This window comes from Meriones unguiculatus, chromosome 11 (assembly GCF_030254825.1).
Source record: "Meriones unguiculatus strain TT.TT164.6M chromosome 11, Bangor_MerUng_6.1, whole genome shotgun sequence".
Lineage (NCBI taxonomy): Eukaryota > Metazoa > Chordata > Mammalia > Rodentia > Muridae > Meriones > Meriones unguiculatus.
This window is the reverse complement of record NC_083359.1, coordinates 73,041,583-73,058,524: the sequence shown is the minus strand read 5'-3', so window position 1 is coordinate 73,058,524 and position 16,942 is coordinate 73,041,583. Positions and strand designations below refer to the sequence as shown.

Genomic DNA, 16,942 nt, shown 5'->3' with positions numbered 1-16,942 from the left:
AATTTAGGTAGGTGAGTGAGTGTTCCAGATGTTTAGTTTGAAAACAGTAAGCTTTTCATTTGAAAAATGAAGAGCCCCTTCTTTGTGTCCTGAGGAGCTTACAGAGATTGGTGTCTGACTTGTATGCACAGCTTTAGATTAGAGCGCTGACAGTGGTGTGTATGAGATGACAGCTGCTGCAGGCAGGGTTAAGATGGCAGTTGGACTGCTTACTTTGAATTTCTTATTCTTCCCTAGTTTGCCTAGTTTTGAGTAATTTCTAAAATTAACATCTTTATCATGTAAATAAGCATTACTTTAATTAGTTGCTCATCTGCATGTTGTATAATATAATGCAAGAAATGTAAAGGAAAGACTTAGAGATGGGAGAATGGATTTGAAGTGACCGGTGTTTTGCTCTTTAGAAAGGACACTAACCGTGGAGTGAAATCATGAATGTCTTTGTTAGAAATAGAGGACGTTCTGTTTTACTTTGTTGTGCTCAAGTGAGAGAATGCTTTGATAGCTGTAAGTGCTCTTTGAGGGGAATTAGTTATATCATTGCTGTGTTACTTTTGTGATTGGTGTGATGGCTGAAAATATATTCATGTTAAAGTCTCTGAAGGGTAAGTGTTACTTTACTCAGAAAGAGGGCCTTTGCATATATAATTAAATCAACAATTTTGAAATGGAGATTCTACTGGATTACCCAGGTATTCCTGAAAGCCAATACATGTTCTTATAAGAGCAGGCCACTGAGAGGCTAGAGCTACAGAAGGGGAGGCAGTGATCATAGAGACCGAGATTGAAATGATGTGGCCACACACCAAGGAATGCATTTATCTGAAGTTGAAATCGGTAACATACTTCCGTAGAGCACCCCTGTCCCCATGTGCTCCATGCAACCCAACACATATAGGAATGAGGGACAATACAATCATGGATTTAAACAAAAGATTTATTTGTTATGTATACAGTGTTCTGCCTGCATGTGGTCCCATTATACACAATCATGAGCCACCATGTGGTTGCTGGGAATTGAACTCAGGACCACTCGGAGAGCAACCAGTGTTCTTTACTTCTGAGACACCTCTCCAGCCCCCAGATAAAAAATTTAAAACTCAAGTCTGTATTTCTGCAGTGTAAACTTTGTAGATGACAATGTCGAATTGAGAAAGAGTAGCCCTGCCAACACTTGTAGAACTGAAGTATAACTTCTGGCTTCCGGACCTGTAAGAGAATAAATTAACGTTATTTTGAAGCACTAAATGTGTATTAATGTCTTGCGACAGCTAGAAAATGCAGCCATTCTTCCAATTGCAGGTGAACATTTCTAAATAACGTCACTTACCTCCTGAATAAATGCCTCCCTTAAGCTGTTTCTGTCAGATATTTAGTCATAACACAAATGTAAATACATCAAATTAAATATGTCCAGTATACATTGTCAGTAAACAGGCCTACTGGAAAAGGGAGGGGCAAGGATATTAAGGAAGAATGGGCTCAAAGCAGGACTGGAGTTCAGCGGGGCGGTTAATCCGATTGGCTCACATCCAGCGCCTGGGGCATGTAGTGTTGTGGTTTGAGCTGCACAGATACTGGGCCATGCTGCCTTTATAGCCTTTTCATGTGTCCCACGAGGTCTAACTCGTGGGCATGGACTAAACTTGAACCTGCAGCATTCTTCTATAGCTAGGTGGCCCATGTTCCTTCGTTATCCCAGGGTTCCCTACATTACCCATTGTGGGGCCGCCTGAAGAGATCCTGAGCCTACCACAAATTGTTTGCTTAGCCTTCTAGGCCTTCCTTTGAAATCTTGCTGGGAGATGATCCGTGGACCTTATAGTGGCTCTATTCCCTGGACACTAGAGTGGCTGAATTCTGCATGCCCACTAAGGCAGCACCATGGGTGCTCAGCTGTGTCACCAGCTTTATCTGTATCTGGGTTGCCTTAGACCAGTGGTTCTCAATCTCCTAGTGCTGTGACCCTTTAATACAGTTCTACATGTTGAAGTGACCCCGACCATAAAATTATGCTACTTTAGAACTGTAGTTTTGCTGCTGTTACGAATTTTAATGTAAATCTCTGCTTTTCTATGGTCTTAGATGACCTCTGTGAAAAGGTCCTTCAATCCTCAAAGGGTTTGTGACCCACAGGTTGAGAACCACTGCCTTAGACGATGGTTCCAAGTGGCCTCTGAGTGCTGAGGCTGCTGAAGTGTGAGGGGAAATACTGTCCTCATGCAGTTACATAGTAGTCTCCCAAGGGAACTCCCACAGGCTTACAGTTTTGCACCCTGAAGCCTGCACTGGGTGGGATCTGGTGCTCCTGGCTTTATCTTTTTTCCTGGCTCCGAGGTGCTCCTGGCTTATCTTTTCCATCATCCCAGTGTGGTGTGCTTGGTGGCCTTTTAATGCCATTATCTAAACAGCACCCCCACTCCACGCCTGCAAGTCTTGCTGTGCAGAACAGGCTGGTTTTAAATTTGTTATTTGCCTTTTCCCCGCCATTCTTGAGAAAGAGGCTCACTGCTTCTCTGCCTGGCTTTGAACTGGACGAAGCTGGAGAGATCCACCCATCAGCTTCTGCTACCCCAGTGCTGGGGTTAAAGGTGTACACCACCACTGCCTGGCACGATAATCTTTTCTTAAATGAGTTTTAAATCTATTCTGTGTTTTTGCATGAGTATGCATATGTCTGCATTGTGGCAAGTGTGGAAATCAGAGAACAAGGTGTGAGAATCATCCTCTCTTTCCACCTTGTGCCCCAGGGGATTGAACTCAGGTTGTCAGGCTTGGTGGCTGTCTACTGAATCATTTCCCTGGCCCTGAATTTGCAGTCTTCTGTGTTTTGGGATACCACCAGCCTGACACACTATTCTTGTCCACACCTTTCATTCACTTATTTTCACGGCAGGTAAATCTTTTTGCTCTACCTTTGGCTTCAGTTATTGTAAACTCAGCTAAAACATGGCCAGCAATAACAAAGGCTGAATGCTGTCATGCATTGAAAAATTTCCTTCCAACTTAATTAGCTTGTCATTGTTAAACTTAGCCCTTAATAAAATTTAAACCCATAGACATCATAGGCAACGTCCTTGTGAGAATGTAACATGAATGTTCTCTAATTGGAAACTCGTGAGCTTCACCTTTGCTCTCTGCATTCCTGTTGTTTATTGAACTTTTTGAGTTCCTACCAAATTCACTCATGAAGCTTTGCTTATATTGTTGTAAATTTTTCCTGCCAGCTTCTCTAAAATTTTCCAAAATTCTCCCATAAGCCAGTTCCAAGGTTCTAATCCTTTTACCAGGTTTTGTCAGTACAATGACCCTGCTTCCTTTCAGTTTTAGTTGTGTCACTGGCCTAAATAACCTAAGCAAATGAGGCAGGAAGGATTGACCTAGGCTCCTGGTGGCAGAAGTGTGTTAGTCTGTCATGGACATGGCAGAAGAGAGCAGTGCTTGTCATGGCAGTTATGAGCCAGAGAACATGTTTTCTTTAAGCTTTTGTTCCTATTTTCTTTTTCCTTTCCAGAGCTTCCATTATGCAGCCATCGGTTCTCTCCATGGTGTCCTGTGACTCTTGGACTTTTTGCTTCCTTCATACCTCATGCTACTGATCCTTTTCTTCACCTTGCTTAGTCTAGCCTGCTGTTACAGTCTAGTGAAAATTTTTTAGTTCAGATATTTTATTTTAGTGCCATGAATTATATTGTTTGGTGGTTTTTAGTAGTTTTTTTTTTTCTTTGTTGAATTTTTTTCCTCGTTTTTTTTTTTTTTTCTTTTCTTTTTTTTTTGAGACAAGGTTTTTCTGTATATTCTCTGTATAGCCCTGCCTGTCCTAGAAATTACTTTGTAGACCAGGCTGGCCTGGAACTCATGAACATCCACTTGCCTCTGCATTACAAGTGCTGGGTTTAAAAGCGTGTGCACCGCACCCCTCTCTTTGTTGAATTTTTTATGTTGTTTGTGCATTATTCTCCTGAGCTTGATGAGCATGTCTCTGACTATTAATTCTCTGGTACATAAACTTTACGTCAGTTAAGCAAAGCCATTTGCTGGTGATTTATGTTCCTTTTTTTTTTTGGAATGAATTTCCTGTTTAGTTTCTTGATGTCCACGTAGCAGAGTAAGTGGCTGCCTTTCTCAGTCTTCACAGGCTGGCCCTTCTCAAGAGAGTAGTACTCAGACACCTCTCTAGTCTATATTCTACTCTGTGTGATTTGTTTGTCCTGAACAGCTAGAGGGGTATTCCATATCCCTGCGCCACGGAAAGTAGGCAAGACTGTAGTATTTATTTACCAGATTTATTAGATCACTGCTTCCTGCTCCAGAGAGATGCTAAGGAGCTGAGGTTATTTCCATCTGCTGTTTTTATGCTGCAACAAAGAACAGGGAATGTGTGTTTCCATCTGAGTTGTCAGTGAGCCTTCCTGGGCTGCCTGCTTCATGTTAACATTTTTGAGATAGGCCAGTCAGAAGCCTATTCTTTGGGTAGACCCCAGGAAAGTTGGTTTATTGGGGACATACACAGTACTCTTCTTTTCCCTCCCTAGAGAGAAGTGGGAAGCTAGAGGTTTCTCCTAATAATGATCCTGTATAGGAAATAGGAATTATGAAAGAAGCTGTCTGGAATTTTCCTACTGCCGTCCATGTGGCTGATTTGCCCTGACCAGTAATGCTAGAGCCTCCTGTGTAGCTTTTGGATTTTCCCCAAAGGGCATCTCTCTGATGTGATTGACCTCTCAATACACTAGAGATTGGGTTTTCTATTTTAAACTTTCCCAGTGATGGATTCAGCTGAAACAAACTGAGAATAGGCAAACTGAAAGGAGAAAGATATACTTCAAAGAAGGGCCTGATGGTGCATAAAGGGAAGTGAGGAGATACACATTTTAGGGGAGTAGCAAATGGTTCATAGAAGAAGGAAAGGAGCAGGAGCACAGACAGTAAGCAGCCTGGGGTACAGAGATGGTGTTTGGTTTTCATTCTTTTTTCTTAGGAATATTTGAAAACACTTGTGCTCCTTTTTGACGGAACCAATCCCTAGGTGTACATAAGTAACTTCAGAAGAAAAGGCTTGCCTGTATTTGCTGCTTCCCAAGTGCTCTCAGATACTAAAGTCTAAAGGGATATATTTTGAGGTATTGCTTTCAAAGCTGTAAAGTTTGGATACCAGTTTGAGGAATACATACACATTTGGACCATAAAACCTTTCAAATACTAAAACTTTTTGTCTCCTTTTTGTTCCTAGCAATGTCTCAGGCTGTGCAGACAAATGGAACTCAACCATTAAGCAAAACATGGGAACTCAGTTTGTACGAATTACAACGAACACCTCAGGTAATACAGACTCCTGTAACTTTGGGGAAATAGATTACATAAACTGGGATACCTTTGTAGAAAAGGAAAACTTAAAGAGAACTTAATAGTAATAGTGAACCTACATAACAGTAGCATCTGGTTGACACTTCATTCGTTAAACAATGGTACATTTTCCCATATCAGCTTCTGTTAGGCACTAGGGGACCAATACTGAATAAACCTCATGTGTCTTAGCTTACAACATTTTTAGGGACCAAACAACTCAATATTTATAAAATTACATACAAGAGATTGAATAGAGGGAAAGTCTCCTTTGTAGTGATAAGTAATGGAGCAGGTGGAAAGTGGGGGGTGGGGGAGCAACAGACACTATTGTGAGAAGGTAAACATGCTAAGAATTTGAGGAATAGCAGGTTTGGGGCAAACATGCTTAAAACTGTTCACGTTAAGTTTGCCCATGGGTTGGACAGGCAGAGGTGATAACTAGAGTCTGGAAAAAAATGTAGAATATTGGGGATTGTTAGTATATTTTAAGCTGTGGATATGAGAACTGAGAGAGAGGAATAATTTCATCTAGAGGCGTTCACCTCTTAGAAATTAGGTAGTAAGTGAAGAACCTTAGTTATTACTCAGATGATACATGTGTTTCCATATTTGCTTAACCTTTTTTGTATAAAATGTCTTTGTAAGAATTAGACTTTTTGAGGATCAAAGTTGATTCTTTTTTGTTGTTCTTTTGTTTTCAAGACAGGCTTTCTCTGTCCTGGACTTGCTTTATAGATCAGGCTGGCCTTGAACTCAGAGATCCTCCTGCCTCTGCCTCCCTGGGTGCGGGATTACAGGCAAGTGCTGCCATGCCCAGCCACAACGCTGATTTTTTGTTTGTTTGTTTGTTTGGTTTTTGTTTGTTTTTTTGAGCTTTCTTTAGCAGTATACTTATGGCCAGAAGGGCGAGCCACAGGGTTCTCAAAGGTGATTCTTAAATGATATATTTTACACTATTAAAACTTAGATGCTTTCATTGGAATTAAACAATTTTGAGACAATCTCATGTTTCCCAGGGTGTTTTCAAACTACTTTGTAGCAGAGGATATGTTGAACATTTTTGTTTGTTTTGTGTTTTACGAGTCAGGGTTTCTCTGTGTAATAGCCCTAGCCCTGGCTGTCCTGGACTTGACCTGCAGACCATGTTGGGCTCTTACTCCACTTGCCTCTTCCTCCTAAGTGATGGGATTAAAGGTGTGTGCCCCCATGCCCGGCAACCCTGAACTTTTTGATTATCATGCCTCTGCCTCTCAAATGCTGCCTTACAACTGTAGTCTGATGTTTCAATTCTGTTTCTATTGTACCCTGATCAAAAGCAATTTAGGGGAGGAAAGGCTTATAATTCCAGGTTGCAGTCCTTAGTAGTCCTGTTCATAGTAATTAGCTGTGTGACTTGATTATTGTTTAATACTTTTTTTTTTTTTTTTTTTTTACTTGCAAGATAAGGAGGTTAGGTCTAACCAAACCCTAAGAATTCTTTCATCTTAAATTTACACAATTTTTATAAGTTAAGTAGCTCGTGCTGTTCCTCAAAATGTTTTATAATTCTGGGCTGGGTATGTAACTCAGTTAATAAGAGTGACTCTCCAGCATGACAAAGCCATTTGGTTATTCCTAGCACCACATAAACCAGGCAGGCTAATTTTCCTGAGACTAATATTCTCATTCTTTCTCTCTCTCTCTCTCTCTCTTTCTCCCTCCCCCTGTGCCTGTGTGTGTATGTTTTAGAAGTTGAACCAAGGATATCATGTATGATATCTGTATATTCTACCAGTTAGATACACACACACACACCTACCTTTAGCATTAAGGGCATTTAAATAATGCAGTGGTGGTAGGGTTCAAGAACCTGGAGGAATATTTTAGCTAAGACAAAATTGGCTGTGAATTGACCATGGTGATGACTTGGGTGATAGGTACATAGGTATTCATTGTTATGATATTCAGTACTTTTATGTTTGAGTTTGTCAGTAATTTAAAAAAGATTAAGTAGTCACTCTTTTACAGGAGGCAATAACAGATGGCTTGGAAATTGTGGTTTCACCTAGAAGTCTACACAGTGAATTAATGTGCCCAATTTGTTTGGATATGTTGAAGAACACCATGACTACAAAGGAGTGTTTACATCGGTTTTGTGCAGATTGCATTATCACAGCCCTTAGAAGTGGGTATGTTGGAATGTATTTTTACTGGATCCTTAGATTGCAGCACAGCATTGCTTTCTGGAGTTTGAGAAATATATTGCCTATTAAATATTTGTGAATCAGAACTTTTCCTAAGAAGGGTAGTGTCTAGGTTTTAATTATTGGAGGGTGTTTCCTTTCTTCTAAGATAGAGTATTTCTTACTTTGGAGCTTGCTCTGTGGTTCACTTGTGTGTTGGGTTCCTATGTAGTCTTCTATGTTAGCCTCGCAAGTGCTGAGATTACATGGGTGACCCCACATGCCCTGCTCTCAGGTTTCTCCATGCCTCTCCTCACCCCCAGCCCACCCCACCCAGTCGTACAGCTAAGGTTTCTGAAATCTTGATTGACTTGTTTGATTTTCAAGGGGAATTTGGTTAACTGTTTCACATTTTTTCTTTTTTTTGTGAAAGTAAAAATAACTATTTCGAAGTTGGATATTGTTCTTTTTAGCCCAGTAGTATTGTCGTGATTAACATTTTCTTCTCTTTGTTCAGCAACAAAGAATGCCCTACCTGCCGGAAAAAACTGGTCTCTAAAAGATCACTAAGGCCAGACCCAAACTTTGATGCACTCATCAGCAAAATTTATCCAAGTCGCGATGAGTATGAAGCTCATCAGGAGAGGGTGTTGGCCAGGATCAACAGGCACAACAACCAGCAGGCGCTCAGCCACAGCATCGAGGAGGGGCTGAAGATCCAGGCCCTGAACAGGTGCGTGCCGGGAGAGGGAGAGAGCGGACCATGTCCAGACACTGTCAGGCAGTGCGCAACATGAAACGCACTGATAGGTAGTTGTTCTGTGCGACTACCTTTTCTTACAGGTATGATACATACTTCCAGGGAATTGCATTTAAAACACTAGAATCTAGGGCTTGTGAGATCCACTGAATCCACAGGGCAAGGAGAGAACCAACTTCTAAAAGTTATCCTGTGATGTGTGCACACGTGCCTATACTCACAGATGTATCACACACACACACACACACACACACACACACACACTAAATATAAATATATAATAAATATAAAAGCAGTCTTCTTGTGCCTCTTCTGCATGGAGTAAATACATTGAGAGGAATGTGTCTATATATATCTAGTTCTTTTTAAAGTCTCCTTTAGTGAGCTTTTCATCTTTACTACCTTGTCATGATGCCCTTTTGAAAGTTATTAGTGACCTTTGTGTTATTATGCAATATGCAGTACAATAGTTGATTGAGTTGAAGACTTCATTGTACCTGGCACCATTTAATACAATTTCTCTTTTTCTCTTAATAATAGTTTTCTTGCCTAGATTTTGGGAGAGGCTGCTTGTTTTGTTGTTGTTGTTTTGTTAGTAGACAGTCTTTCAAAGTTAACTTATTGTTTATTTCTTTCTAATTCTTAGAAATGGAGTGTTTCCAGCATCATTCTTTGTTCAGCTTTCAGTACAATAGCTTGTCTACAGATTACTTCATCTAATTTCAGGCTTTAATTACCATCCATCCACACCTAGGCTGCACTGCTCAATTTTAGACTGAATTCATTTCCTCTTCAGTAGCTGAGAGATCGTTCTTTATATTTGAGACAGTGTCTCACTATGGAGCCTTGGCTTTCCTGGAACTTGTGTAGACCAGGCTGGTCTTGAATTCACAGAGATTGGCCTGCTTCTGCCCTCTGAGTGTTGGGATTAAAAGTGAATACTGCTATATAGCTGGCCTCCTCTTGGAGAGTTAAGCATTTCAAAATTAGCATATTCAGTTTGAAGACTTTACATCAGGACTGGGCTTACTTCTGTTCTTTTTCTCTGCTTTTATCTAACAGTTTAGCTAGTTTTCAGGGATAATCATTTTTCAAGTAGGAGATGCTGTTAAAAGGCCCATTGGTTTAATGGCTGTCATATGGCTCAAAGCAGAATAGCTTGAAAAGATTTTACATCTCAAGGCTTCAGGTGTCATTGCAGATCAAGTACATGGAAACTCCAAGTACTATTTGTAGCTTCTAAGTGATTCTGAAGTATGATGGTCAAAAACCCCTCTGCTGTAAAGGTTAGGAGATGAGTTCCATTCTGTGAATTACAACTGCATTTCTGAAAGTAATTTCAGTGTTAAATGTTGAATGGACTTTTTAGAGAATAGCACAATAGTTGTGAGGACTTAATAGTTGTTGACTTTTGTCTCATGAGGAGCACAGTTACCTATTTCTATAGTTTCTGGTTTTGCCTGTTTGGCCCATGTATAAAGATTAAAGGATAACTTGTAGGTATCAGTTTTTTTGCTTCCATCATTTAGCTGCCCTTGGGGAGGGAAGCTTAGCTGGGACTGGTGGAGGCAGTGTAGACTCGGGGTGCTAAGTGCGTGCTCATTTGATGGAGGGGAACAGAGGCTTGAGTAGGGGCTATGGGGTGAGTGTGCATCATTGGCTAGGGTCAAGGTGCTGTGAATGCCTTATTTGCATGGAGAGGAATTCCAGGTGCTTGCTGGACATGACTGTATAAGGAGAGAAGTTTAACATTTAACCTGGCTACCAAGCTACACGACCACCTCAAGGGTGGCAGAGTTGGCATCCATAAGGCTGCATGTTCTCGGACATGCAGGTTCAGGGCAGGGAGGGAACAGTCCTCCTGCCGATCTCAAGATTCCACAAGGGGCTGGAGAGATGGCTCAGAGGTTAAGAGCACCGACTGCTCATCCAGAGGTCCTGAGTTCAATGCCCAGCAACTACATGGTGACTCGTAACCGTCTATAATGAGATCTGGTGCCCTCTGCTGGGGTATAGGGAGAATATTGTATTTGTACTAAATAAATAAAAAATTAAAAAAAAAAAAACTTTTTCTCTCTCTCTCTCAAGATTTGGACACACCTTGACCTCACTCTTGCTCCAGGACAGCTTCCCCCATTGCACAGCTTCCCAGCCCTGTGGCCTCGCAGCCCCACACCTCAGCTTATATTCTGCCTCTCAGAGCATTTGTGTTTGTTAATTCAGAAACCTTGTCTCGGATGAGGCATATGGTACAGCTCTTTTACTTTGTTTGAGAGTCTGCTGCGTTCCTGTTTATACTAGGACCCATACGTCCTTCCTGCCTGCTTTTCTTCCATGGCACTTACTTTCTGACTGAGGTTCCCTATTACACTAAGAATATGAGCCCTCAGAGAATGGAGCACATCAGTACACCAGCTCTTACAACTCCAGTACTTAGAACCATGCTGAGTTTGAAATAACTAACTGCTCAGTAAATACTTTGGATATGTGGATTTTAACAGTTCTGATACTGAGAAGGAAAATTTTTGTGTGTGTGAAATTTTAGGTGTATCTGCTACTGGTGTATTTACTTTAGATTCTGTTTTAAATTTTTCAAATACTTTGATATAGATATGTTTTATGTACTTTAGTAGCTAAGTATATATAATCCACCGCCCCATCCTGTCTGTTCTTTTGTCATTTTGTGAGATAAAGGGTCTTGTCATACAGTCCTGCTGGCCTAGAGTATACTGGATAGAGCAGGATGGCTTCAAGCGTGTGGCAGTCCTCTTGCCTCGTTCTCCCCAGTCCTGAGATTATGAGGGTGAGCCATCACACCCAGCCACAATTTTAAGTTGTTGATTCTTCATATGCTAGTCAAACTTGTAAAATAATGCCGTCAGGACAGTGCATCCTACTTAGATATCATTTAGTTTTTCTTAACTGAATGTCATTCTTTGAATGCTGTCTTAACATATACGTCAGCTTTCCTGCCTCAGCTTCACATGGTCACAAGTTGCCATTGAGTTAGTTTTTTGGTTGTTTTTCCATCATGTGGACCTTTTCATGTTTTAAAATTACAGTAAACATTTAACAAATTATATTAACCATGTTTAAATATTCAGTTTATTTAGCGTACTTATGTTTAATAGTTGCCCAACCAACCTCCGGAAATCCATCTTATAAAACAGAAGTTCATATCTACTAAGAAATGATATGGGCTGGAGAGATGGCTCAGTGGTTAAGAGCACTGTCTGCTCTTCCAAAGGTCATGAGTTCAATTCCCAGTGAGCACATGGTGGCTCACAACCATCTATAATGTGAACTGATTCCCTCTTCTGGCAGGTGTAAATGCAGATAGAACACTCATATACATAAAATAAATAAATCTTAAAAAAAAAACTTTAAAAAAATGATACTACTTTTTTTTTTTAATTTTACTTTTCTCCTGCCTCCTGGCAACTAACTGCTTTCTAATCGGTGCCTTAGAGAAGTGGGGTCACGTAATATTTGTCCGTTATTTTAGTCTTTATTTGTTCAAAAGTAATTATCAAGTGAATACATTTTTACTTTTGAGGTAGAGTCTCTCTAACCCTGGCTGTCCTGGAATTTGCTCTGTAAGTGAGGCTGGCCTTCATCAGCTCAAAGAGATTGGCTGCCTCTTGTCTCCTGAGTACTGGGATTAAAGGTGTGCACTTCGGTGCCTGGCTATTTAAACCTTTTATGTTGTTTATGATGAACCTTTTGCCTCTTTGCGGGACATGTGAGAAATAATGTATTTCACCAAATTCTCTGGTCAATAAGAGTACTGTCTGTTCTTCCAGAGGACCTTGGTCCAATTCCAAGCTCACATGGCAGCTCAAAACTGTCTGTAACTCCAGTCCCAGGGAATCCAGCATCTCTGTAGGCGCTACATGCACATGGTATGCTAAAGACACACATGTAGCCCAAGCACTCAGACACATAAAGTAAAAATAAGGTTAACAAACAAACAGAAAACCAAAATTTCCAAAGTTCAGTAGAAAACTTGCCTTAAGTTTAGTGCTTTAAAGATCCTAATGTCATGTAAACTTTATTCCCTTTTTCCTCTTAATTAGATTGCAACGAGGCAAAAAGCAACAGATTGAAAATGGCAGTGGAGCAGAAGATAATGGTGACAGCTCACATTGTAGCAATGCGTCAACACACAGCAATCAGGAAGCGGGCCCCAGTAACAAACGGACCAAAACATCTGATGATTCTGGGCTTGAACTTGATAACAACAATGCAACAGTGGCAATTGATCCAGTAATGGATGGTGCTAGTGAAATTGAATTAGTATTCAGGCCCCATCCAACACTTATGGAAAAGGATGACAGTGCACAGACAAGGTAAGTGTGTGAATTAACTTTGGGTTACACAGTTTCAGAATGTTTAATTTAGAGTTTAATAGGACAGTTTGCATATGACATAAAGTCAGTATTCCCTCCTAGTGTTAGGGTTCGGTTCCATGTATTGCCTAGATAGCTTGTTTCCTTTCTCTCCCTCCCTCCCTCTTTCCCTTTCTTTTTCTCTTCCTCTTTGTATTCTTTCTATGAAAAGGTTCTCTTCACAGAGGAACAAACTCATAAGTGATGAAGAAAAAGGTAATCCATAAAGTCTCTGAATTTCATACTGGCAAGGATAAATTCCCAGAACTCTCACTCACGAGTGCCTGCTGCCAAGTGGAAATGAACATGAAATATTTGTTGAGTATTTGAATGGTGTACCATGCTTAAAATCCCAGGGTCAGCACTTCCGTGTTCAGCTTCAACCTTCACAACCAGAAATGTTAATCTCCTCCCCCAACCCCCACCACAGTTTAATGTGTAGCCCTGGCTGTCTAAGAACTCACTTTGTAGACCAGGCTGGCTGGCTTTGAACTCACAGAGATCTACCTGCCCCTGCCTCCTGAATGCTGGGATTAAAGGCATACACCAGCACACCCAGCAAAAATGTTTATTCTTAAGACAGTTTGCTCTTATTCTTACTATTCCTCTTGTTGCAGTCAGTAGAATCTAGTAATTGGGATTGAAAGGTTTGCTGATTTATTATTTTTTTAAATAAAGTACAGTACAGTATATACTTGTTTAATATTTGTTGCTTTGTAGCGTATGTTATAGAAGGTGAGCGTGGTGAGCTTTCATCGCCTGTCTTTGCTTATTATATAGAGTAGTTAATTTCTATTAATTTTCAATAAGTGGGACATTCAAGTTTTATATAGCCTTTTGGCTCCAAAATTTAGGAACATTATTGATCCACTCTACAAATTAAATGTTTGATGGTTTATTCTTTTAGATACATAAAGACTTCAGGTAATGCCACTGTTGATCACTTATCCAAGTATCTGGCTGTGAGGTTAGCTTTAGAAGAGCTTCGAAGCAAAGGAGAATCAAACCAGATGAACCTTGATACAGCCAGTGAGAAGCAGTACACCATCTACATAGCCACAGCCAGTGGCCAGTTCACTGTGAGTATTTACGTAATAGACTGTTGAACATGGGAGCTCCTTGACTAAGTGGCAAGAAGTAGTGTGGGGTCTGTGAGCATAAGGACCCTGAGACTGAAAGAAAGCGCAGCAGGTACTAACTTTGTGATGTCCTTTGTTGGTTGTAGACAAGAGTCTGCGGCTTTTGGGTTAGTCTCCCTAGTACTGCGTACCATGCACTTTCATAACCTTGTCTCTCTCTTTTTGTTTCAGGTGTTAAATGGTTCTTTTTCTTTGGAATTGGTCAGTGAGAAATACTGGAAAGTGAACAAACCCATGGAACTTTATTATGCACCCACCAAGGAGCACAAATGAGCTTTTAGAAATCAATTCTGAGACTGAACTTTTTATAGGCTTTTCTTTTATTAAAGATGTTCCATCATTACTGTTATGGACAGATCTGGGATATGTTCAGTTTTCTTTCTGAGCCAGACTTGTTTACACTATTAGATTCATTTCTCCTTAATTTAAGACTTTTTGGAAGGGACTCTAGTAATTCAGCACTCCCCGCCCCCTTAATAGTATAACTAAGTTATATGCTTATAGGAAGTGTGGTTCCTTTGGGGAGGACACTTAGGCTTGGAGTTTTTCACAGTTCTCTATTCTTTTCTTTTTCTTCCAGTTTTTGATCTTTTGAGAAAGGGTCTTATTATAAAGCCCTCGCTAGCCTCAAACTTACTGAGTAGACCAGGCTGGCCTTGAATTTGGAGTGATACTCCATACTGGGGTTATAGGCGTGCATTAGCATGCCCGGCTTAAGGTTCAGTTGGCCATCAGCCATCTTTCCTCCTTTTAAAAGTTTTTTTAATCTAAAGAATGTTAGACAATATGTATTCTGACTTTTTTCCCTTGGAGTCTTGTATATTTATAGTTTTCTATATAAACTGTAGTATCTTCATGAAGACCGAGGCTCAAATTTACTGTGCTTAAAACAATTCTCATAGGATTATTATTTTCATGGTATTTTCTTACATAATGTCTCATTTAAAAAGAGGTTCTTTATGAACTTGGTATCCATTGTCATGCAATGTTTTTTGTTGTTGGTTTTTTTTTTTTTTTTCATTTGTTTTCACTATAAGCTTAGAATTTCTGGTCATGGGGAAGAGAATCAAAGTTCCTTGAGAACATGGTTCATTTACAGATTTCACTCAAGGAAGAAAAGTTTAAGTTGGTGATGATAGGTATTCCTATGTACATTTAAGAGTTCTTTTCTTCTGTATTAGTTTTTACTGTTCAGTTTTATTATGTATGTTTGATGCTTTTCTCTATTAAAAATACCAGAGATACGGAGATATTTTGCACTTTAGCCTTGATGAAAAGTACAAGATATGTTCAAAGCTTTTCTTAATTTCTTATGAATTCAAGAATAACATGACACATAGAGTTAAAAATGGAAAAGAAAGGTTGCTTTTGTTTGAAGAGTTCTTTGTGTTTTGAATTGCCATGTGTTTATAAATTTAGTGCGCTGCTAATTACACTCTAGAAGCAGGTTAATGGAGTGTGAACATTGCTTTGATATATTATGAGACAATTCTGTAGAAGGATGTCACCCAGTTGGGTAGTCATTCAAAGATCCTTAGTTTTGTATTGAGAAAGTGTTGCTAGTTTGGGAGCCACAGGCTTTATGGTGACCAGTCAGACTTATGTCTTATTTTTCATTTTTGTCCTGATTCTACATGTCTCCAAGTTTATAGTCTCACAGTATTTACAAAGACATGTTTGCATTGAGAAATTTTTACCCAGTTGGGTTTGTTGGAGGAAGTAGACCTCCAATACCATTGTAACTAAAGTCTGTCTAGTCATTATAACCACTTATCTGTCAGTTTAGACAGATTGGGCCAGCTTGATGTTTTAAATCTTGAGCCAAGTATGAAAACTTTAAAGGCTTACTCAATTTTTTACCATTTTATTGAAAATATTTGAAATCTGTTTTTACAATTTTTTTGGAAATCTGTGCCATAAGATTTGAAAACCACCAAAAATTATAAAAACTTTTCTATCCAGTTCCTTTTCTGGGGTGATGTTACATTGTATAGATTATTAATGCATGTCCGCTAATAGAACTCTTGTTTTGTGATGTAATTGCTTAGATTTTATTGGTGACATATTAGATTAGTGGTTGTATTAAATAACTAAATTCTCCTTGTTATTAATTGAAATTTTATCTTTAAGCAGAAAGTTATTTGTGACTATAAGCTTTGTGCTTAGAGAATGTATGTGTTTTTATCTGTCAGTATGGGAGCACATAAACTGTTTGCATCATTTAGTGAAGTTATTAGATGTGTACTCCTTTGCCAAATACAGAGGTAATTGGTAGTCCATTGAGTGCAGTGTGTGTGCGCGTGCGTGTGCGTGTGCGTGTGCGTGTGCGTGTGTGTGTGTGTGTGTGTGCGCGCGTTTTTATGGGGCCTGGTGGCTGGATTTGGGAGAAGAATGTTGATGGCAGAAGAAATACTGTTATGAATCAAGGATTCAAGGTATGTGTAACACACTCCTGTAATCATTGACATAACCACATCTACAGATTTCACTTGTTTTTGGGAAATTAGGAATCAAGATGTCTGTTTCTGTTGTTCAGCAGTCCTTGAACTCCAGGGTTCAATTTATTCTCCTGCCTCAATCTTCTGAGTAATCAGTTGCTAACAGTAGACCATAATGCTCATTTTAATCTCGCCCCACAGGGGAGTTGGGGTGGAATTCAGGTTTAGGATGTCCATCTGTATTGTTAGGATAGAATTGCCTCTGTATCTAAAACTTCGATCTTCTCAGACAGAAACTACACCCTAATCAGTCACTCATAAACTCCTCTGCCCGTCTCTTGATCATTCCTGCTCCATTGAGCCTTCTCCCCAGCTTCTAGCTTGAGATTTTTGTTTGTTTTTGTTTTTTCAAGACAGAGTTTCTCTGTGTAGACCCTGCTGTCCTGGAACTCGCTTTGTAGGACACAGGCTGTCCTCGAACTCAGAGAAATTTACCTGCCTCTATCTCTAGTCCTGGGATTAAAGACGTGCTCTACCACATCAGGTTTCAGGTTTGGGTTTTTATATAACTCAATTCTACCTCTTCAGGGTTGATATTACCTACAGTGGGCTGGGCTCTCTTACATAAATTTTTAATAAAAAATGCTGCTCTGGAGTTGATTTCTCAGTTGAGGTTCCCTCTTTCCAGATGACTGTAGTTGTGTCA

At 39.8% G+C, this 16,942-nt stretch overlaps 1 protein-coding gene across 1 annotated transcript in view; it reads left to right on the top strand.

The window, feature by feature from the left end:
* Window positions 1-16,022, top strand: part of Rnf2 (ring finger protein 2) — a 30,370-nt gene extending 14,348 nt beyond the window's left edge. Inside the window, exons 2-7 of the mRNA XM_021640027.2 lie at window positions 5,234-5,322; window positions 7,357-7,517; window positions 8,029-8,244; window positions 12,348-12,620; window positions 13,567-13,738; window positions 13,970-16,022. Of these exons, the coding sequence (XP_021495702.1) occupies window positions 5,236-5,322; window positions 7,357-7,517; window positions 8,029-8,244; window positions 12,348-12,620; window positions 13,567-13,738; window positions 13,970-14,071 (1,011 nt within the window). The 5' untranslated portion in view covers window positions 5,234-5,235 and the 3' untranslated portion in view covers window positions 14,072-16,022. The remainder of the gene's footprint in view (window positions 1-5,233; window positions 5,323-7,356; window positions 7,518-8,028; window positions 8,245-12,347; window positions 12,621-13,566; window positions 13,739-13,969) is intronic.
* The last annotated feature ends 920 nt before the right edge of the window (window positions 16,023-16,942 follow it).